Source organism: Callospermophilus lateralis, chromosome 16 (assembly GCF_048772815.1).
Source record: "Callospermophilus lateralis isolate mCalLat2 chromosome 16, mCalLat2.hap1, whole genome shotgun sequence".
NCBI lineage: Eukaryota > Metazoa > Chordata > Mammalia > Rodentia > Sciuridae > Callospermophilus > Callospermophilus lateralis.
In genome coordinates, this window is record NC_135320.1 from 66404261 (window position 1) to 66428957 (window position 24697).

Consider the following 24697-nt stretch of genomic DNA (forward strand, 5'->3'; position numbering starts at 1 on the left):
ATACTTCCAACTATATTATTTGTTCTACTGACCCTCAATTTTTTCACCTTATCTCTCTTTCAAGTGCCTAAATAGAATCTCTAAGAACCTCCAGGCCTTTCAGAGCTTTCTGGGACCCGAAGCTCAAGTCCATCCCTACTTTAGGTCTTATATGCCTAAATTAATATATTTTGTTCTGATTTGTCTTATTTTATCTAACTGAAGTCTTGTAACCCTCTATTTCTTTCTTCTATCTTGACTCAAGAAAAATCTCTAAAATTTTAGTTTCCTGTCAATTTTTTTGTTTATTTGTGTTCACCTGTGTATTATATGTTGTGTCTACATATGAGTCTTTTCTATATATTACCTACATGATACCAGAATTGGCATATAGATAAATGAGTGCTCATACATTTTAAAAAAATGGATGAAAATGCCTTTTAGTTTATATGACTTAAAATCTAAGAAAATTTAAATTGATTAAACAGATAAGAGTACAGGTCTCTTAAAAATTATCAACTCACACGTTTTTCTAGGTGGTCAGGAAATCAATAGAGTGTTGGTTTATACAAAATGTTTAAAGTGTACTGTCCATTGCTTCTAGGACTTTTCTTTAGTAGGGAAATGATGACTTATACTGTTAACTACACTTGTCTGATATTTTGGTTTTCATGGTGACCTAAAGTTAACAATTAAAAATCAGTATTAGAATTAAAATCAGAGTGGAAATCAACTAAATTGAAACAGAAGAAACTACTGAAAAAATTGACAAAACTTAAAGTTGGTTCTTCAAAAAAATAAATAAGATCCACAGACCCTTAGCCATGCTAACGAAGAGAAGAGAGAGAACTCAAATTACTAACATATGGGATGAAAAAGGCAATATCACAACAGATGTACAGAAATACAGAAGATAATTAGAAATTATTTTGAAACCCTATATTCCAATAAAATAGAAAATAGTGAAGACATCGATAAATTTCTTAAGTCATGATTTGCCCAGATTGAGTCAGGAAGATACACACAATTTAAACAGACCAATATCAATGGAGGAAATAGAAGAAGCCATCAAAAGACTACCAACCAAGAAAAGCCCAGGACCAGATGGGTATACACCAGAGTTTTACAAAACCTTTAAAGAAGAATTAATACCAATACTTTTCAAGTTATTTCAGGAAATAAAAAAAAGAGGGAGCTCTTCCAAATTCATTCTATGAGGCCAACATCACCCTGATTCTGAAATCAGACAAAGACACTTCAAAGAAAGAAAACTACAGACCAATATCTCTAATGAACCTAGATGCAAAAATCCTCAATAAAATTCTGTTGAATCAGATACAAAAACATACAAAAAAAATTGTGCACCATGATCAAGTAGGATTCATCCCTGGGATGCAAGGCTGGTTCAATATATGGAAATCAATAAATGTTATTTACCACATCAACAGACTTAAAGATAAGAACCATAAGATCATCTCAATAGACGCAGAAAAAGCATTCGACAAAGTACAGCATCCCTTTATGTTCAAAACACCAGAAAAACTAGGGATAACAGGAACTTACCTCAACATTGTAAAAGCTATCTATGCTAAGCCTCAGGCTAAAATCATTCTGAATGGAGGAAAACTGAAGGCATTCCCTCTAAAATCTGGAACAAGACAGGGATGCCCTCTCTCACCACTTCTATTCAATATAGTTCTCGAAATACTGGCCAGAGCAATTAGACAGATGAAAGAAATTAAAGGCATAAAGATAGGAAAATAAAAACTTAAATTATTACTATTTGCAGATGACATGATCCTATACCTAGCAGACTCAAAAGGTTCTACAAAGAAACTACTAGAGCTAATAAATGAATTCAGGAAAGTGGCAGGATATAAAATCAACACGCATAAATCAAAGGCATTCCTGTATATCAGCGACAAATCCTCTGAAATGGAAATGAGGACAACCACCCCATTCACAATATCCTCAAAAAAAAAAAAATACTTGGGAATCAACCTAACAAAAGAGATGAAAGATTTATACAATGAAAACTACAGAACCCTAAAGAGAGAAATAGAAGATCTTAGAAGATGGAAAAATATACCCTGTTCATGGATAGGTAGAACTAACATCATCAAAATGGCGAGATTACCAAAAGTTCTCTATAGGTTTAATGCAATCAAAATCCCAAAGGCATTTCTTGTAGAAATAGATAAAGCAATCATGAAATTCATATGGAAAAATAAAAGACCCAGAATAGCAAAAGCAATTCTAAGCAGGAAGAGTGAAACACGCAGTATAGCGATACCAGACTTCAAACTATACTACAGAGCAATAGTAACAAAAACAGCATGGTACTGGTACCAAAACAGGCGGGTGGACTAATGGTATAGAATAGAGGACACAGAGACTAATCCACAAAATTACAACTGTCTTATATTTGACAAAGGTGCTAAAAGCATGCAATGGAGAAAGGATAGCATCTTCAACAAATGGTGCTGGGAAAACTGGAAATACATATGCAACAAAATGAAACTGAATCCCTTTCTCTCACCATGCACAAAAGTTAACTCAAAATGGATCAAGGGGCTTGATATCAAAACAGAGACTCTGCGTCTGATAGAAGAAAAAGTTGGCTCTAATCTATATATTGTGGGGTCGGGCTCCAAATTCCTTAATAGGACACCCATAGCACAAGAGTTAATAACTAGAATCAACAAATGGGACTTACTCAAACTAAAAAGTTTTTTCTCAACAAGAGAAACAATAAGAGAGGTAAATAGGGAGCCTACATCCTGGGAACAAATTTTTACTCCTCACAATTCAGATAGAGCCCTAATATCCAGAGTATACAAAGAACTGAAAAAATTAAATATTAAGAAAACAAATAACCCAATCAACAATTGGGCCAAGGACATGAACAGACACTTCTCAGAGGAGGACATACAATCAATCAACAAGTACACAAAAAAATGCTCACCATCTCTAGCAGTCAGAGAAATACAAATTAAAACCACCCAAAGATACCATCTCACTTCAGTAAGAATAGCAGCCATTATGAAGTCAAACAACAACAAGTGCTGGCGAGGATGTGGGGAAAAGGGTACACTTGTACATTGCTGGTGGGACTGCAAATTGGTGCGGCCAATATGGAAAGCAGTATGGAGATTCCTCAGAAAGCTGGGTTTGGAACCACCATTTGACCCAGCTATTCCCCTTCTCGGACTATTCCCCAAAGACCTTAAAAGAGCGTATTATAGGGATACAGCTACATCGAGGTTCATAGCAGCACAATTCACAATAGCTAGACTGTGGAACCAACCTAGATGCCCTTCAATAGATAAATGGATAAAAAAAAATGTGGCATTTATACACAATGGAGTATTATGCAGCACTAAAAAATGACAAAATCATGGCATTTGCAGGGAAATGGATGGCATTAGAGCAGATTATGCTAAGTGAAGCTAGCCAACCCCCAAAAAACAAATACCAAATGTCTTTTTTGATATAAGGAGGGCAACTAAGAACAGAGCAGGGAGGAAGAGCATGAGAAGAAGATTACCATTAAACAGGGATGAGAGGTGGGAAGGAAAGGGAGAGAGAAGAGAAACTGCATGGAAATGGAAGGAGACCCTCATTGTTATACAAAATTACATATAAGAGGAAGTGAGAGGAAATAGAAAAAAAGAGAGAGAGAAATGAGTTACAATAGATGGGGTAGAGAGAGAGGGGAGGGGAGGGGAGGGGATGGGGGATAGGAAGGGGATAGGAAGGGCAGCAGAATACAACAGACACTAGTATGACAGTATGTAAAAATGTGGATGTGTAACCGATGTGATTCTGCAATTATTATGGGGTAAAAATGGGAGTTCATAATCCACTTGAATCAAATGTATGAAATATGATATGTCAAGAGCTTTGTAATGTTTTGAACAACTAACAATAAAAAAATGAAATAAAATATAAAAAATAAGTATTAGATTTAACATAAATGGGATTAATTTTCATAAATGTATTTGTTAGAAGATATATCTGATTACTTTAAATATATTTTAGTAAGAAAAGTAAACAAGTTGTAGAATATCTAAGTAAATTGCAAAAGGTTTGTAGGAAGTAAATCTCAAAAAGTTTTGTGATGTGATTAAGTTGGTTATAATCATCACAGTCAGTTTTCAAGGGTTTTCTTCTAAGGATAACCTTTAATATGCTAATTCCCTATACTTAGAAACAACATGGAGTACTGAAAACAGTGGTCTGCTCTTATCTATCAATATAAATTCTTGTGTCTTAGGTTTTATTAGTAGGGAAACTAAGTCTTAAAAGAATTAGAATTTGTACCCGTTTTAAAGTCTATAAAATAATTTTTAGTTCATAAGTGGTTAAATAAACAATTGTTATTTTAGGTTACAATATAGTTGACACCTTAAATATATGTGACCAGAGATGTATACATCTGAGATCTCTGTCTGAGCCTTGTCTAAGTGTGATCTAAGTTCTCTCTTTTATACATATCTGACACAGAAGGGCCACACTGCCATTTAAAGACCTTATATTTTTTGCTCTAATTATATTTCTGATCATTAATACTGTTTCCCAAATGTACAACAGATTTAAGGTTATCCTTTGCTTTTTGCTAGTACTACTAACCCATGAAGACCTGTGATTATTGTTACAATATACTATGGATTCTAAATTTTGCTTTGAAAGTTAAACTTAGTTAATAGAAGGACATCTGTGCAATTGTGACCTTAAATATTACTGGCTTCTCTGTATATTAGATGTATTCATATTCTTCAAGTATACACGTCTTTTAAAATGTAAAGCTTAGGAGAGCATTTTACCAAATTGGTATTCTCCAAACAAAAGTTACTGTAGCAAAAGCTTCCTTCATATTAATATAGAAGTAATCAATTTTACTGGTATTTAAGCCATTTAATATTGTATAACTAGATAAAGGTAACCTGTTACAATAAATTATGTATAAAATTTTGTGTTACTCTTTACACTGGGATGGGAATTTAAATGTATTTTGTGGAGTTAATAAGGAGAGTCTGATTTGTTAAGAGCCATCTTAGCCTTTCTGTTTGATTCATGTTTTAGATGTAATATTGTATCATGTTAACTAATATTCAGATAGATTCAAGAAATAATACATGACAACTGTGTAGGATGGAATGATACACTTTAAAAGCAAAATTTAGCTTTAGAAATAAAATAAGATTTGTCAAGAGGCCATCCTCACCTGAATTAAGGTTCTGCCTTTCCTCTTGTCCCTTTTCATGTTAGGATGGCTCCAAAGTAGGCTAGAATTTAGCTTGCTTAATGTTTTGTTCAAAAGATAGATTTGTTTTTTGCAAAGATTACTATATTCTCAAAATAAACAGGAGATATAATACAAAACTTGTGTGAGGGTTTGGGCAAGTTATAAAAGGTATTTTGGTTTGTAAAAAAAAGTTTTTAAAAAGTAAAAGTTGTATATAATTAGGTTGATAAATATGTCTTTGTATAGGCTAAATAAATACCAAATAGATACATAATATGCTTATGAAAATAAAGCTAATGTTTATTTTCATAAGCATAATATCTCATACCTGAACTCATATATCCCATTCTTGACTTTGGACTTAATTTATGATGTTTATTTTACAACATTATAATATTTCCATAGCAACTGTCTTGTTATAATAAATAGTGGATAATGACTTCAGTTGCTTTATTTTGTATTAAAGGAGCTGAATTTGAGAAATATAAGCATGAGATGAAGAGAAAACAAACAATATGGATGATAAAAATGAAGTTCATTTTATTTCATATGCTTGATTATGGACTGAATGCATTAGTAGGCAGAATAAACACAGTCCCACTCTTGGGGTCTTATTCTAAACCTACCCCATTAGTGTCTCTGAATTTCAGACTGACTGGTTCCTTAGTACAATGCACTGTTACTAATTGATAGTTCTAGTTTATTTCAATGTTCTTTTTTGTTTGTTTGTTTTCAAAGCCCTAAGTACATCTGAACATATTTTAGCAAAGTGCATTATTAGATGACGAACAATAAAACCCTTTATTAGGAATCAACCTCCCTACTAATGGCAAACATACGCTCTACTTTTACTATGAGACTACAATGGGGGAAAAAACTATGTATATACATATACAAAACAAATAAGACACACAGACTTTATAAAAACAAAGGATTGGAAGTACTTTTTTAATCCAAGTGACTTGACCAGTTTCAAAAGATTTTAGGTACTGTAGGTCTACTGCAACTTCAATTAAATCCTACCCTCTCCTGAGACATGGCATCAAAATCTAATTCAGTTACAAGTAGCAATAACATTTAATTATCTCCTCCAGTTATCTACACTGCCAAACGACAGTATTTCCTTAGAGCCACAGATGTCTCTGTTGTAGGCAAGAATCAGTTTGGGGACATGCAGAATATCTGAACTATATTGACTTTTACAATGCTTTTATTCTTTATGGCTCATATTTATGTATAGCAAAGATTTGCTTCCAACCTAACCTACTTTGAATAAAAACAATGTTAATATATTCTCCTAGGGAAAATTACTTAACTGCCCTGCATCTCAGTGTCCTTATTCATACCTCATAAAAATATGCCTGGAATATAATAAACACACAGTAAATATTAACTTTTATTATAAACATTTCTTATCCGGCAATAATATGTACTAGGAACCTACCTTCTAATTAAGTAATGATATATTAAGCTAAAACATAAAGTTAGTTTGTCTTATGACAAGGGTTATGAATATCAGATTTTAAAAGCTAATCTTACAAGTTTCATTTCCCTTTTAAATACAATTCAGAGTTCTACTCCCCCCCCCCTTTTTTTTTATCTTTTTCTTTTAAACATGTTTTCCAATTTGTCTACATTAAGTTTTTAGACACAGCTGAAGAAAATGTATGTTCCAGGTATTTCTGAACTTGAACATATTCCAAAATCGGGAAGAAGGCACCCAGAGTACATATACAAAGATCAACTTCTTCTGGTACTTTTGTGATTTTTTTCTGGTGATACTCTCCCTTTGCAATTATTTCAGGGACAGGACTCTGAAACATAGATTCTTATAAAAACTCTTTTCTTTGCCCCTCTTCTGTATCTCAAACTATTTCTAAAAATGTCTCTGTCCTCTATGTAATCCCCAAATCCAACTCATTTTTCTAGCTTTCCAATTAACAAATTTTAGCTTGCAACAAGGTTTATAGTCAGATCACAACATACATGGGGAATGAGGTATTTTCAGGAGTCTGCTGTTTTAAGTCCTCATAAAGTTAAAAACTAAGAACATTTTTGCCCACAGAAATTTAAGACAAATAACACATGCTCAGAGGGTGAAGGTCTTTTAAAGGTTGTCATCACATACGTCAATGTTTATTTGGTTCTTATGATTACCTAATGAATTGACTTATATTGTCTTAGGCTCATGTAGAGTATCTATGCTAATGCCAGAGTTCATGGCTGACACAGGTGTATAAAGATAACTAAGACACAAGCCTCCAATTCAAGGAGCTCATACCTAAAAACAGCCTGTATTCATAAGTCAGCTATGGTAAAATAAGGTAAATTCCAAGGCTTACCTCCTACTGGTCTATTTAGATTCTGAAAGGCTTTCTGAAAATCTATATGTTCATAAGTCCCAAATCAATGAGAAAGTTTTAAGCTCAGAGTGTTCAACGTAACTTAATTTAATAGGAAATGTTCATTGGTTCTTCCCATTCTTGTGGATACTCAGTTTTCATGAGTACTTTTTTTAAAAATTTTCCTTTTAAATTATTGAAAAAGTTTTGAGTCAGCTATTCTCCTTGTTGAGCTCTGAATTTTGCTACACATTAGGGAAAGATTTATTGCATTTACAGGTACAAGATTTATCATTTCTTACCATGTTCAATATTTATATATTTATCTTTTTTATCACAATTATAAACCTTAGTTCTTAGTAGGTCTTCTCAAGCACATTCATTGCTTGTTGTTTGGTTGTTTACTTGTTGGAGTTTAAGGGTTGTGTGGTAATAGTAACACAGAAATACATTATAGAATAAGGAACAATGTGACAGCCCAGACTGAAATGGCATTTATAATCCTTTATTATTACTAGTGCAAATAGACTTTATTTTCCCCTTGAATACAGCTTTGTTCATATAAATGAAAATTAACAAGTTGAAAATTTGGAAGTAGTAGGGCTTTGTCTATGCTATATATTTGGATTTTTTTTATCAACTCAAGTTTGCTGAAAGCTTTCTATATGCTAAACAATGTTGTAGATAAAAATAAAAAGCAATTCAATATAGCAGGATGAGATCAAGAAAGGGAAAATACAGAAAATCTCATGAAACTTGTAAGGATATGTAAAAGCACTCTTGAACGGTCAAGTAGGCTTTATCAGAATGAGTAAATAAGGTGACTTTTGTATCCCAGGAGATTTATTTTGACTCCATCATTTAGTTTTGGGAGAAGAGACAAGAATCAAGACTATAAAGATCTTTTGGGTATTAAAATAATAAGAGATAATGTTAGATAATGCTATCTTAAACTAGTTCGTAGGGTGATAGGAATGAAAACTCAGCAGATAAAAATTTAAAGGCTAGTCCAGCAATTGAAAAATCCATTTAGTGTTTTATCATTGTACTATATGATTTCCTGTGGCACTTGGGAATGACTCAACGGATACTGTACTACCAAGCTATATCCCTATCCTTTTTTTTTTTTTTTCCATTCTGAGACAGGGTCTTGACAAGTTGCAGAAACTGTCCTCAAAGCTGGGCTTACAGGCATTCACCCCTCCATCCAGCTCTTTCTAACCAATACTCTTAAAAAAAATCTTTTGCATATGACTATGCTAACATAAGGGAGAGTTAGGACATTTGCATGGATTAGATTTCAACATATCTTTAATGAAGTATAAAAAGTGCTTAGCATAAAAGTGCTCAGAATGGCATGCACCATCGTGTTGCTATATTCTAGATTCCATATTGGTCTATATGAGAAAGACTGTAGGAAAATCTAAGGCTAACTGAAGGAACTTGAGAACTTTGATCTTATCTAGTAAGCAATGTAAAATCACTTCATGGTTTAATCAGGAAATGGACAGATGTTTTGGTTGTCTAAAGATAACTGATATGTTGGACAGAATCTAAGGTAAATATTAAGAAAACCTGTAAAGATACCTGTAGAGAAGCAAACAAAAGAAGGACACACACACATATACAGTGCAAAGGCAAGAAGGCAAGTGGCTGCTGCTCCCAGCAGCCACATTTATTATCTCAAAAGTTACATAGCTCCCGTTACCATGACTACATTCTAACTAGTATTTTTTTTTTTTTTTTAAACCGGAGTGCTAGCTGAGATTAGGTATAGGTTAATACAAACACAGAGCCCCTTTCTCTCCAAGGATACCACCATAGAAAGTAGATAGCGCACCTGCATAGTTATCTTAAGCTATTAAGGGGGAAACTGCGGGGCATTCCAAGCATGGGAAACAGGGTGCCAGTTATCCCCAGGAGTTTGCTCACCAGGGGAATATTTCCCTGTAGATTTCCACGGTCAGAATACCTACAGGTAAACCCCATGATACTCATTGCTTCAGCATAATCCCCTCTCCTTGGGTGTGGGTGGACCTGTGACTTGTTCTTCATTACTCCCTGTGATTATGTTACATTCTATAAAAGTTCATCTTTTTAGAAGATTTATTAGCCAATCTTTGCTGGCTTATGAAGAAAACAACTGTGTTGGATAAGCTGACAAGAAACTGTGATTGAAGCTAGTCAAAGTACTGAAGATCTCAGTTCCATAACTACAAGGAACTGATCATTTCCAATACAACCATGTGACTTTGGAAAAGGACCTTGAATATCAGATGAGAGTTTAATTCTAGTCAACACCTTGATAGCAGAGCCTGAGAAGGGGATCCAGCTATACATTGCACAGCCTCCCAACCCACAGAAACCATGAGAGAAGAAAATATGTTGTTTCAAGACTCTTAGGTTCATGGTACTATTATTCACCAAGTAAAAGCTAATAAAACTAGTAACAACATTAAACCTAACTTAGATGAGGGAAACCTGGAAATAGGTCCATATAAAAAGAGTTAATATAGTGTGATAATACATATAGTTAAAATATGAACATTCAAGGCAGCAAGAGCTGGTTTCAAGCTATTTACCAGTTATGTACTTAATCTAGTTACTCTATAAAATGGGAAAATAATATCCTCTTAAATTATTTTTAAAAATTAATATCTAAGGGGAAATTTATATGTATATAAATACACACACATCTTAGTGCAATGCCTAGCACACACTATTATTATGTAAATCTTTATAAGGGCTAATAAGGGCTGAGAAAGGATAATGGCGATGAGAATGAAAATGGGAATAAACATGAGCAATAGTTTTAGGTGGAAAGTCTCAGTGACTACTCCAATATGCATAGAGAGAAAGAAAAGGAGGAAAGAGTGAAAGATGATGCAATTTCTAGCTTGGGTGATTGGATGAGAATGATGCTGTAACTGAAATAAAGAGTACAGAAGGAAGAGTTGATTTGGCTGAGAAGATAATGAGTTCAATTTTGGCACTGTGAAATCAATGTGCCTGTGGGAGAACATCCATATGGAGAAGTCTAGTGTACAGCTGGAAATGCAGACTTGGTATCAGAAAAGATACGGATATATGGATGGACTTGGAGATGTCTGAGAATTATGTTAACCATAAACTACTTCAGTATTCACACACAGGTACACACACACACACACACACACACACACACACAAATTCTAATACTCTTTCTGTAAAAATATGAGAATCTATTCTCTTGGTAATACATAACGTGTTGATTTATAAACAAAGTCCAAGATGAAAAAATGTTGAGTGGGAAAAGGATTCTTTCTATTGCCCTTAATAGATGAATGACTAGTAAATTCTCACATACAAAGAGGATCTTTATGTTGACTGGAGCTAGCAAACTATGCCCTATGCTATATCCAATTTGTTACTTGCTTTTGTAAATAAAGCTTACTGAAACACAGCTATATCTGATCATTTATGTAGGGCCTGTTATTGCTTTCATAATATAATAACAAATTTCAGTAGTTGTAACTAAAACATGTGATCTGCAGAACCTTAAATATTTACCACCTTGCACTTTACAAGAAAAAAAAATTGCTCAACCTTGGTTTATTGATAAATTTTTTAGTTTTACAGTTTTAGAATGGTGCCTCAATAAATAAGTATATAAGACAAGGCTACCTGGATGCTACACAAAACTGGTTTAAGAATTATGAGAATTGGTTTCTGACACAATCTTTCACCCCTTACTTGTGACCTTTCCAAGAATGTATTTTCTCAGCTCTCACATAGGAATCATCTCTCCTTTGCTTACTTCATAAGGTGTGAGAAATGCCTATAATTTCAGCAATTCAGGAGACTAACGAAGGAGAACAACATAGACCAGCATCAGCAATTTAGTGATGCCTAAAGCAACTTAGCAAGGTCCTGTTGCAAGATAAAATGATCTGAGAAGGTATCTCAGTGGTAATTTGTCCCAAGTTTCAATAATCCCTATGCTAGTTCTAATAAACAGATAAACAAACAAATTAATAAACAAAGAAACTCTAAAAAACACAAAATGTGAATAAATGTTAACATAACATTATAGATTTTTTTTACATTATAAACTTTTGAAATCAGTACAGTCATAATTATGCTATAAAACATAGAATACATCTGTGTATAGAGCTTATCAAAGTACTTTTCTAATATTTTATTTCATCTTGACAAAAAATATTTGTATTGAATAGGACTCATATTGGCATCATCCTTTTCACAAAAGAGAAACACAATAATTAAGATATTTGCTTAAAGTCACCCAGCTAATTAATCATTGACTGCAAGAGCAATTCAAGTATCTTAATTACTAATTTGCTTTCTACATGATCATACATTTATAATATTGAACAACTTGATCGTACATAGGTAAGTATCTTATGGCTATAATTTTTTATAGAGATCCTAGGGGATAAGATGGAATTAAATACAATTTGTTTAATGATGAATTGCCTCTTCAAATATATTTCATCTTTTATTTAAAATATTTAAATTTTTTGAATAGTTTTAGATTTGCAGAGAAGTTACAATGACAGTCCTGAATATGCTGCACACTCAGTTTCTCCCTTTGTCAACATTTACTTTTAAACTTAAAAAATAATTAACAATTCCACATTATCTAAAAAGTCAGAAAGTGAAGAAAATATGTAGATGTGTAATGTAGTTACCATTTTTATCATTTGACTCATGATTAATGAAAGATGTTTGTACTTGTCCAAGGTCAGATTTAAAAAAAATCGATGACACATGAAATTAGAAACAGAAGTAAATGTGGTAAATGGGGGAATATGAGGATGAATGAATTAGTGTCTTCAAAATGACTTTCAAAAATGTAGGCTTGTTAAAATTTGTGGACTCCTGCCTAAAGATAAATCATTACTAATATTTAACTTGCTAATCTACTTTCATCAGCTCCTTGTTTATTTGCAACATGGCTTGGATCCTGGTATATTTGGATGCTGAGTGAAGACATAAAAGGTTTTCCCAATATAAAAAAGGCGGCAAATGGAAGCACTTGCATGTTTTGTAATTTGAACATTAGAAAAGGAAATCAAGTACTTATGTCTTAACCCAAAAAGGACAATATTTCTTATTTTAAAACTACTTGTACATATTTTCTTTTGTACATTTGGTTTCCTCTTTAAAAAAGGTAATCAGAGCCCGGTGTGGTGGAGCACACCTGTAATCTTAGAGTACTTGGGAGGCTGAGGCAGGAAGATTGCACGTTCAAAGCCAGCCTCAGCAACAGTGAAGCATAAAGTAACCCAATGAGACCCTGTTTCTAAATAAAATACAAAATAGGGCTGGGGATATGGCTCAGTGGTCAAGTGCCCCTGAGTTTAATCCCCAGCACCTCTCCCCACCAAATAAAGGTAATCCTATAAAAATATTTCCTTAGGACATAGCTCTGTAGAAAAATCACTAAATATAAAATTTCTTGACTGAAATATTCTTTCCTTGATAGTCTTATATTTTCTAAAACGTGAAGCACAATTACAGATATGTATTATAAAAGGTAAACTTTCATTTTAATCATTCAGTAATCTTCTTCCTCCACTTTTCTCTCTCTTGTTGGTTGGTAAAAATCCCTCATTATAGCTGTCAGTCATAATGGCCTTAATGATAACTGGCTATATGTTATGGTGGTGGAGTGAGTTTCTGGCACAAAGAAAATGACAAAGAAAATGACAAAGGAAATGGACTAACATTTTTGATCAAATATCATGTGTTCAACAGTTCTGGAGTTGGGTATATTATATAACCTACATATACATAAAATATTTTAGTAAATGTTAGTATTAATCTTATAACTAACATAATAGTTAAAGCTTCATCTATAGTTTGTTCTGGTCCTACATCTGCCATTTGCAACCTTGTGCCAGGAAAAGATTACTTAGACTTGAAATAACTGAAACAGAAGCAAACCTTTCAGGAATATTCCTTACTTATATTTTGGCCATTATTTGAAACATAAGTGTTCTGTGAGGTTTGTAATGCCTAGGACTAATCAATGGTTATTAAAGCAAGTATGAAATATGGGATTGGAATTAGATACATAGGAAGAGAAACATACAAAGGATTTAAGAAGAAATTAAAACTGTGCAGATAAACTAGCATTGCTAAAATTGGGCCTCTGGTCATAAGAATAATTATAAACAGAGTACATTTTGTGGATAAAGAGTGTGAACTTTGAAAAGTTAAAAAATAAGAAACATATACATATGCCAAACCAGAAATATAAAAAAGGAACACACTTGGTTTAAAGCATAGGCAAAGTACTGATGGATATTAATTCAAAGAAAATTCAGAGAAGTAATTTTTTAAAGAAAATTGTGCTATTGAAGGAATATTTCTCCCCATTTTGTAACTTAAATGTTTACCTGCAGTGGAATTTATTAAGGTCAAAAGACACTAAACATTTCAATAAGCTTAAAAGCAAGCACAGCTAATTTGAAAATGGAAGAAAAATTCCCACGGCAAAACTTTGCTTTCTAAATTTGTCCACAGGGTGATTTTCTTTCATCCTTCCCATTAAAGATTTAGCCATGAACAAACCCACTCTTAGAGTACTTTAATAAAACAAAAGTAACTCTAAGTTACTTTATTTGCTATGTTAAGTTTTCATGAATCCATTTATTAAAATCTATTGTAAATATGAACTAAACTTTAAAATGCTATATGTAAAAAAAATTATTCTGAACCTGTGTAACAGCCTGGTGTGTGTTTGGTACTTAAGGAGAAAATATTAATTCTGCATGATTTAGAGTGCTCTAGTCTTTCACTAAATCCTAGAGGGAAAAATTGGTTTGTTTGCTGAAATAGATCTCTATAAAATTATGGTCTTACTACTTGATGATCATGGGTAAACTATTTAGCATCTTGAAGGCTCAAATTCTAATGAAAAATAGGAGAATAGTGATATCAGGATTATAGCAAGATAATGATTTATGAAAGAGTCTAGGAGATCCTCATCAAATTAGTGTTTTAAAAAATGGAATGATAGGATAATTCTCTACTAAAATAGTTTTATATATTAGATTGATAGACTAGAATGACACCAGGTTATACTTAATATAGTAGGAGTTAATCAACATCTATATTCTGATTGTTTCCTATAGTTCAGGAATTGCTCCAGGTATCTGATTTATATAGAATATCTCTTTTCAGCTTCATAAAAAATCATAACAATGAGATAAACCATTTTTCAAATTAGAAAAATGAAGTTTGGAAAAGTGAATGTTCCCAATATCAAATGATCAGGCACTTAGAATACTTTGCATGGATTATTCCTAAGGTTGCCATTAACTGAGCTTTGGAAATAATCCCACTGAAAAAGTATGGAAACACATAATTCAGGACAGTATGACCATTTCAAACCTGGCAACAGCAGGACAATAAATAAATGAAAACAACAAACAAAACAAAAACTGAAGGAATACATTCTACATAGCTTTCTGAAGATGTTCAGAAAGTGTGTCTGCTTATCAACCCTCCCCCCGCCACCGCCAACTTCAAGCCTCTGTGGTTGCTTGTATAATTTCTATAAAAATCTGAGATCTTAAAAAGAAAGTCATCTGTTACATATCAACTCATCTTTTTATATAACTCTAGGAAGCTAGGAAAACAAATTCATTAGTATGAAAACCTTCAGACTCACATCAACCTGGAAGGCTACATCCTGAACAATATGTCAAAGAAAAAAAAAACAAGGTGTTATGATTTGGGTCAGAGATTTCCCCAAAGACCAGTGCTAAAGGCTTGGCACTGCTGTGGGGGCTACTGGGAGGCCATGCAACCTTTAGGAGGCGAGCCCTCTTGGAAGCAAATTGGTTATTGTGGGGGTGCCCTTGAAGGTTATATTGGGACCCCAGCTCTGTTTCCTCTTTCTTTGCTTCCAGGCTCCACAAGGTGAGCAGGTTTGTTCCACTATGTGCTCCCTGCCATGATGCTCTGCCTCATTGCAAGTCTAAAAGCAATGGAGTCAGTTGATCATGGACTAAAACCTCTGAAACCATAAGCCAAAATAAATCCTTTCTCAAGATATTTTATGTCCAGTAGTTTGTTGCATCAATAGAAAACTATCACAGAGGGTCTCCTCTTCTTTATTTATATTTTCTTCCAGAGGGCATTTTGTAGCTAGAAAATAAGACAAGGATTTGAAACACAGGTTTATCTCATTGTTATGAGTTACTTTATGAGGCTGAAAAGAGACATTCTATATAAATCAGATACCTGGAACAATCTCTGGACTATAGGAAACAATCAGAATGTAGATGTTGTTTTAACACCTACTGCATTAAGTATAATCTGATGTCCTTCCAATCTATCAATCTAGTTTATAAAACCATTTTAGTAGAGAAACTCAACCAATTTGTCTGATTCTGTAGCATATTATAGCTCACATAGATCTTTGACCTACAATTAAATTCAAATTCAATGTTTGTGAGAATTTTCAATAGCTTTATGAAATAATATCTCATTTGAAAAACAGTTACAACTGTAGTGCTATAACATTGTTATGAGTTCCTTTGAGTCTGACAAAAGATTTTACATGTAAATCAGACACCTGTTATAATCCCTGGAATATAGGAAGCAATAAGAATATCAGCGTTATTTTATCTCTTACCATATTGAGTATAATCTGGTGTCTCTTTGGCCCATCAACTTAGTTTATAAAAACACATTATATTAGGAGTAATTCCATTTTAGATTCCACTTTCTATAGTTCTATTATCTATCATCTATCTATCTTATTCATTCTTTATCATCAACATCTGAAAACAAATTTAGAAGCATGGTTGCTGGATTGCAGCAGTAGACAAATTAATTGAGATACACCAACTTGAAAAAAATAGAAATAACTAATATGAAACAAATGAAGAAATTCAACAGATTATATAAAAAGAAGGTATGTAACCATGCAACTCCATGAACAGTGACTACACATACAAGCAAATGAAAGCAGCTGACCACGTACCCACACACCTTGGCAGAGGTGCACTCCACACTCGCCGTCCACCACCAAGACAGATAATCTCTGATGTTCCTTCCAGTCGATAACCCAACGAGCATGAGAAGGTCAGAGTGTCACCAACCCCAAAGTTGAACCCAATTCGGTTACCATATTGGGGAATTCCAGGGTCTTCACAAGGCTCAAGGTTATATTCTGTAAGTTAGGGGTAAAGAATCCCTCCCAGAGTTGGGAAGGACAACAACAAAAAAAGTAGTGGTTATTTTTAAGAGTATATTCTTTGCCTTCACTTGAATGGTTTCAGAGCCTAGACATATATTTAAAAATTAACTATATGTACAACAAAGATAATATGTTAATGGGAAATATCTAACAACAATGAATACCTTTATATGTGAAATTCAAAATAGATTAAAAAATGGCATGTGCCAGTGATAAGTTGAAAATGTGTTTTGTTTTAATTTTTTCCTACATTAGAAACTTTTACATTTCATAGATTTTTTTTACTTACAATAACCACATAAGAGACACATATTTTCAAACACAAAATAACATTTGGAATGAAGTCATTCATAGTACAAAAATACATTTCACTTAGTGGTTTTAATTTAAATGACAACAGCTCTTGTGACTCCAGTATACAGAAACTTAATTAACCCATATTTGAAAAACATCTGACTTGAGATGCAAAATTTATGTAAGACCAAATGCCCTTACACTGATAAGTATTACATTATAGATCCATACAGGATCTTTTCCCCAAGCAATGAATAAACATCATGAAAATGAACAAATAAATACATGTCAAAAGTATGATAGAATTGATTAACATTGTAACTTATATGCAATCCCAAGAAGCACCTTAACTAAATATATCCTCAGAGCACTTACTCCATGTAATTTCAATAAAGATAAGCAAGAATTATTTCACATTGATTAGCTAATATTTTATTAGTTTAGAAATGTATTCAGATATATTTTTTTAAATTCTAGGTTAAAACTGATTAGGCTCATTTACTGTTCATTATAGAAGACCTTAATTATTTTAGAAGCAAAAGGGTAATTGCTTAAGAGCAAGATCAGCATTTATATCATTGGGTATATATGTATATACGTTCATATATAATAACAATTTTAATGTAGAGCAAGATCATCATTTGTAATGTCAATGTATATGCATATTTATGAAAAATTTGTTGTTGTTGTGGTGGTGGTGGTGGTGCTGGGGATTGAATCTAGGGCCTTGTGTATGCTAGCAAATGCTTTACCACTGAGCCACATCCCAAGCCCAATGTGTGTGCATATATATTACAATATTAATAAGAGCCAATTAACATAAGATTTACTTATTTATTTTTCTCCTTGTTAATAAATAGCTACTTTGGTGCACTCTTGTAATCCCAGTGGCTTGGGAGGCTGTTATAGTATCCCAAGTTTGAGGCCAGCTTCAGCAACTTAGTGAAGTGCTAGGAAACTTAGTAAGACACTGTCTCAAAAAAAATTAAAAGGGCAGGGGGGCTCAGTGGTAAAGCACCTCTGGGTTCAATCCCTAGTACCTTCCCCCTCAAAAAGGGGTAAGAAAAACAAAAACAAAAAATAACTATTTACATCATTATTTCATTCAACTACAAAGTAAAATTCTAAGTGTTGTGAATTTTTTATTCTATTTGGTCTTATAAATTTTAACCCCTGGAATTCAAGTCATTCTTTTGTCTATAAGTGCGGTTATTTTATAAGAAAGGGTAATGATGTTAATTTGTTTCTAGATCCTCCGCTTCCAAAAAAATAAATTAATGAGTTTATATTAATCTTGGTCTGTTACTATACTTTTTCCAAGTATAAAAACTACAACTCACATTTCAATTTTTAGTGTAATTAAAACTCATTCTAATTTCACTAGAAATTTTATCTGGCTTTTCCATTTGTAAGAATTCCATAGTAGTTTTAAGTGAAGGAAATGTAATTATTGTGCTTTAGTAAATTTTTAATCAATTAATTTGTATTTTTGCTTTTGTTTAAAAATTCTCTTTAATTTATTACTAAAGACAATCTTCAAGGTATTCCAGATTTTCTTTAAAACTTGCTAAAAGATATTTGCTTTCTTTTTCTATTTAATTTTTTTTCTTCAGTTTCCCCTGTTATACCATAAAGTATGCTAATACTTTAAAAACAGATTTTTAAAGGTACTAAAGGAATTATTTTTAGTTTTTTGTTTGTTTTTGTTTTCTCACCAGAAAATGTAATGTTGAATCCTTCATACGATATTGAAAAATCTGAAATGAAGCGCAGTTGGGCTCTGAAATTTCCATAGAGACCAGCATTGATTGTTGAAGGAAGTTCTGAACCAGTCAGGCGTGCCAGCGGTTGAGTAAAACTACCATTCTCTGTGATCAGTAAGTAGTCATGATGGTCTTCCAAATGAAAAGTGTGGAAGTTGAATTGCACACCTATTAAATAAAATGGAAAATTAGATTTACAGGGTACATCAGTAAATCACAGAGAGTTACTACCAAAGCAAAACCAGCATGCCTCTTATAATTGATTTTTTTTTTTTTTGGAAATGAAATTCAATGCCATCCAACATTCCAAAGGTATAATAACATAATTATGTACTCTTTTGTGTGATGGCTTCTATTCAACATTAGATATGTAATGTTCATCTATATTATTGAATGTAATTGTGGGTAATTTTAAAAAAAAAAATAAAAAATGATATGTAGTATGACCTTTCATTGTATATCCTATACCACATTTATTTATCTGTTTGTGGTCATTAAGGTATTTTGTATTTTATCACATATGTAGAAAGTGCTACTATGAGCATTCAAGTATTTCTTTTGATGAACATATGTTGGATAAATATCTAGGAGTAGAATTAGAATATGGTCAGCTTTAACAAATACTGTTTTACAAAATGGCCATGCTGATTTACATTTCCATATTTAAATATAGTTGTTCTGCATCTTTATCAAGATTTGAAACTTTGGGGCATTTTCCTTTATTGTACACTAGTGATTATGCAGTAGTCTTAGTGTGGTCCTATGGTGTTTTTATGTTAGCTTTTGATGAAATTATCTAGAACACATGTAAAAGACAATTTCAGGTACAATATCTCCTTTTATCAAAAACAAAACAATATACTGTACATAAAGTACCATATGTCTTTTTCATTTGAGGTAGTTTGTTTATTTATTGTTTAACTTGGCCAAAAATAAATCATCAAAAATATTAAGGAAACCCAAAATCTCAGCATATGGCAACATTCTTTATTTGTTTACATTTTAGCTCTGAACACTGGAAATTTTTTGAGTCTTGTTGTGTTAAAAACACACACAAAAAAAATGACATAAAATGAGACCAAGACAAAGAAATTGAAAACACAAGCAATGACAAAATAAGGTTATAATTGTTTAATGCAACATTATCATATTGTATAATGAAACATCATCATTATGGAATCATTGCTTTCAGATTTGGAAAGAATTTGAAATGAAAGAGATTATTTTCCAAAACATAATAGTTTTGTAAGTTTTTGCCCTTCTTCACAATGAACAGAACATTGCAATCTTTTAGAGTGAGTCCAGAAACTGAGCCAATCTTTCAAATGTTCTTCAATATAAAAGTGACACTATCCAGGTGACATTAGAATGGAGTGTTGCATGGCAAGGAGATGCTTGGGTATCTAGATCAACTGCTATTCACCTTTATAAAAATTACATGTAAGAATAAAATTTTCAGATAAGTCAGTTTTATTTCTAACATAAAGCTAAGAAACAGTAGTTACTCAATATGAGAATAAATTTTAAGTTGACAAAAAAATCACTGTGAAAAATTTATATTTTTAGGAAAAAATGTTTGTTCTAACATACACTGAATTAATCTATGGAAAAAAATTTAAATTCTGTTAAATAATGGTGCTGATAATGGTGCTATAAAGGATTGTGTGTTTTGTGCACCCCACTTTCTCCATCTATAAAATGGGGTTCTAATGATGTCTTCTTGCAGTTTAAATAATACAAGAGGAATGACTTGGAATAATGTCTGTTACAGAAGAAAACTGTTAGTTATTGTTTATTGTTTTATCTTCCACAATGAGAGCTAATGTATTTTATATTACTAAGCCCTGGCTAGCCTCTTTATAAAAGGAATCTGCTATTTTTCAAGTTATGGAATAAGCAGTAAAATCTATTTCCACTATTGCAGAAAAACCTAAGACATTGAAAGTTCTACAAAAGGCCAGTTAGTCCAAATCTACAAATGATACCAAGAACCTTTTTTCTAGGCATTATAGAATGAAGATTTAAATAATTCATAACATCTGAGGAAAGACACAACCCACACAATTTCAAGTATTCTGCTAAGTGGTATAAAATTGGTTAATTAAGTCAATATAGGAGCACAGAAATTGAGGTAAGTAGTTTGTGAAAAAAAGTTAGTAGAGGCTTCTAATGTAGTGATCTTCAAAAGTGAGAAGTTGTGGAGGAGGATTTCTGAGAGAAGTATTTCAGAAAGAAAGGAGTTAGACAGGCAGACACTCAGTCCTAACAAGGCAGTTAGAACTCTCATAAGAATAATAATTCTTCATTCTTAGTAGTACATGACTTGAAACCCAGGTACTAGGGACCCTGAGGGGAGAGAATCCCAAATTCCAAGCCAGCCTAGGTAATTTAGCAAGACCCTGTCTCAAATTATTTTTTTAAATGGGGAGGGGCAGGGTTAGCTCAAACACACAGTACTTGCCTAACATTCAGGAGTCCCTGAGTTCAATACTCAGCAATATCTAGTATGGGGAAGGAGGGACAGATGATAATTCATAATGCTCTGTTAGGGAAATTTAAGTAATTACATTATAGATATATATATATATGAAAAGGCTTGAACTTAAAGTCAAAATAGTGGTGATGAAATCTAGATTTCAGTTAAAGTCATTCCACCAACAATGACCTTGAGAGAGCTTTTTTTTTTTTTTTTTTCCAATTTGTAAACTTATGGGATTGGACTATTTATCAAAAGACAGTCCCATGTCTAAGAGCCTAAAGATTTTTTTTAAGTACTTTTTCCTACTTCAAGGTCTCCATCTCCAGTAGACCAAACACAATTCGCATCTTGATTTCTGTAGTGAACTTAAAAACTATCGTAAAAAAGAAGCAATGTAGACTGCATGATACTATAGTTTAGGTGAATTTGCAACTGCTGAACAATTTTATATGTCCAAACACCTAGACTTAATGTTAAATAGTAAAGAGATTACTGATAGTGCATTACAAATTCCTTATTTCTCAAATATTTAGATATGTAAATCCATCCTAATCAAGAGTTTTATAAACCCTAAAATACTAATGCTAATGCTTATACAAGAATACTCTGGTTACATAATATAAATATAATAAAATGTAAATCATTTTCACATGATCTCACAATAATATGATAAAATTTAACAAGAGTAAATACAATAGCCTGCACTGAATATACAAAAAAATCAATTGCATAAAATTATAGAATTTTAGGCATTGCACATAACTATCATTTAAAGTTCCAATAATGTGTAAAGATGACTTAGATTACCACATACCCATTGTAAATTAGAAGTATAACAAAGTAGCAAAAAAGTTTGAGAGAGTAAATAAATATACACTTCATTCATAGAAATAATTTGTAGAATTAGTCTGTGTTTAATTGTGGAAAACCAAATTTTTAGAGATCATAATATTATCAAGTTGGAATATATTCAGAGAAAGGTAATCATAAATGTGATGAAAATAAAAGTAATATTTTATGATGAAGACCTCAAAAACTTATAAGTATACAGTCTGGGAAGAAAAGGTTTGGGATAAGGGTCTGGGGATAGAAAGAATGGACATATGCTAGTCCCAGAATGGTGAGTTGAGTTGCTGGGTTCCAGGACCTGTATATTATAGAAGAATGAGCTGATTTTCTTTGTTTCTTTATTTTTTATTTTTTTATTTTTTATTTATTTATTTTTTTTTTTTTTGTGTGTGTGTGTGTGTGTGGTCTAATTCCAGAGAGTAGACTGGGTTTAATAATCCAAGAATAATTCTCAAACAATTAAATCTATAAAAATTGAATAGATTTTTCCCAATAAGTAGGCTTTGCATCAACAGAAGTATCTTTATCAGGATAGTTCATCTTGTTTCTGGAACATTTCAGAAAGAAATTAATGTGCTGGGTGAAAAGTTACACTGTTAGGTAGCTAGCCAGCCAGGAAATGGTAAACAGAGAAAAGAAAATGAATGGCAAATGAAAACCACAGGGAGACTTAACTGACAGATAACACCTGAAGGTAGGGGCTTGATATGTTAAAACCTCCCCAGGCATAATTACATCTCATTAAGAAGAATTTGTTTCAAGATTGTGTCAAACCCTCCCAGGTGGCCTGGACTCTCCCTTATCTCTGAAATTTTCTCAACTTTAATCACCTTTGGTAACCAAAACATTAATACCCTCACAAAGAAAGCTTGCTGAGGGCTATTCAAAGAGCAATAAATTGATTAAGTGGGGGTGGGTAGGAAATTATGGCAAAATCAGGAATCTCAATTTCCTTGAAACCTCCAACTCTCTGATTACTAAACCATCCTCTTTTTGAGGCAGTCCCTACAGCTCCTGTGCTGACAGTCATATGTTAAAAGGTGGACCTGGGCAAGACCGTCTGGAAACTTTCCTGAGATTCCCAGTGAAACTGAAGGGAAGAAGGGGTGTACTATTCCTCTCCTAAGATAACCAACACTCTACCTTAAGTCTTTCCCTTTTCCCATGGTCCAGTCTAATAAACTCATGCCTGTTGCTCTGAGCCACAGGTCTGAAGTCTTCCTGGTTTAAATAATAAGAATCTGAATGAAGAGGGGTACCTATGCAGCTGCCCCAGCTTCTCAGCAGGCCTCTGCCCTGCAACAAGACTTTGATTTCTTCCAACTTGAAGAGATTATCCTTCATATAACTTTGGTAGTCTTTGGAATAGTACTTCAAACAAACTTTGTTAGCTCCTAAAAGAAAGGCATCTAAATCTGCATTTCTTGCCCTGTAAATACAGATTTAATTAACACTTGCAACCTGTGAAGATGCAAAACCTTAAGTGTTAATTAAACCTCTATTTACATAGCAAGCAGCATGTAGCCCTCCATTTTCTTGTATAATATCAGGGAGCTTATTTTAAACTCCATTAATCCACTGCACACTGGAATAATAGGATGCTGTGGTTAACTTTCTGCAAAGAGTCTTATATTCTGGAAAACAACCAAAAATCACAGTTTACAAAGTCTTTTACTTTACTGCTGTTGTTCCATCGCAAACCACTCATCTTAACATTTTTTTCCCTCAATAACATTTAATTCACTGTGGAAATTTAACTATAATAAACCTGATGTAATCTCATGCCCACCTCAGTAAAATGTATAATTTTATCAAAGCCAAATTTAATTTTTGAAAATACAATAAAGTTAAACCATTAAAAACAAGCTTGTTAAAAGTTGTGACAGCATTTTCTCATTGTTAATTTTTTTGACATTATTTTTAGATTTTCTCTAGCAAAATCAATAAAAATGTATAATAGTAAAAATCGATAATAACAATACAATGACGGAGCTAAAAAAAAAACTGTTTCTCAAAATCTGATTTTAAAATAAACTAACTCTTTTTAGAAGACTGGTCCATGGAGATGTCAAGGTACATAATGTTAAACCAGTTTTTTTTTTGTTGTTGTTGTTTTTAAGACAGAGAGAGAATTTTTTTAATATTTATTTTTTAGTTATCGGCGGGCACAACATCTTTGTTTGTATGTGGTGCTGAGAATCGAACCCGGGCCGCACGCATGCCAGGCAAGCACGCTACTGCTTGAGCCACATCCCCAGCCCCCAGTTTTGTTTTAGCATAGGAAAATGATTATTTTTTCCCACTGTTTTTGCCCTCATTGATTACATTGCTAATTTACTAGTTCATGCTGTACTGTGTGAATGAAACATATTTAGTCCTAGGGGCTTTTCATTTATTTGTTTATTTGTTAAAAGGCATTTATTGACATCTACCATATGTGCAGTGCAATTTACAGTCCACTTTAATGATGTGAAACATATCTGCTGCTCTACTAGAAAAATTAAGACTCAGTGTTTACACAATGGTTTC

At 32.8% G+C, this 24697-nt stretch overlaps 1 protein-coding gene across 3 annotated transcripts in view; it reads right to left on the bottom strand.

Moving 5' to 3' along the window:
• Csmd3 (CUB and Sushi multiple domains 3) overlaps nucleotides 1-24697 on the bottom strand; it is a 1108856-nt gene that overhangs the window by 354284 nt on the left and 729875 nt on the right. For all 3 annotated transcript variants that reach the window (XM_076835404.2, XM_076835403.2, XM_076835402.2), the window contains 2 exons: nucleotides 18793-19008; nucleotides 16568-16756 (listed from right to left, as the gene is read on the bottom strand). In XM_076835404.2, the coding sequence (XP_076691519.2) occupies nucleotides 16568-16756; nucleotides 18793-19008 (405 nt within the window). The remainder of the gene's footprint in view (nucleotides 1-16567; nucleotides 16757-18792; nucleotides 19009-24697) is intronic.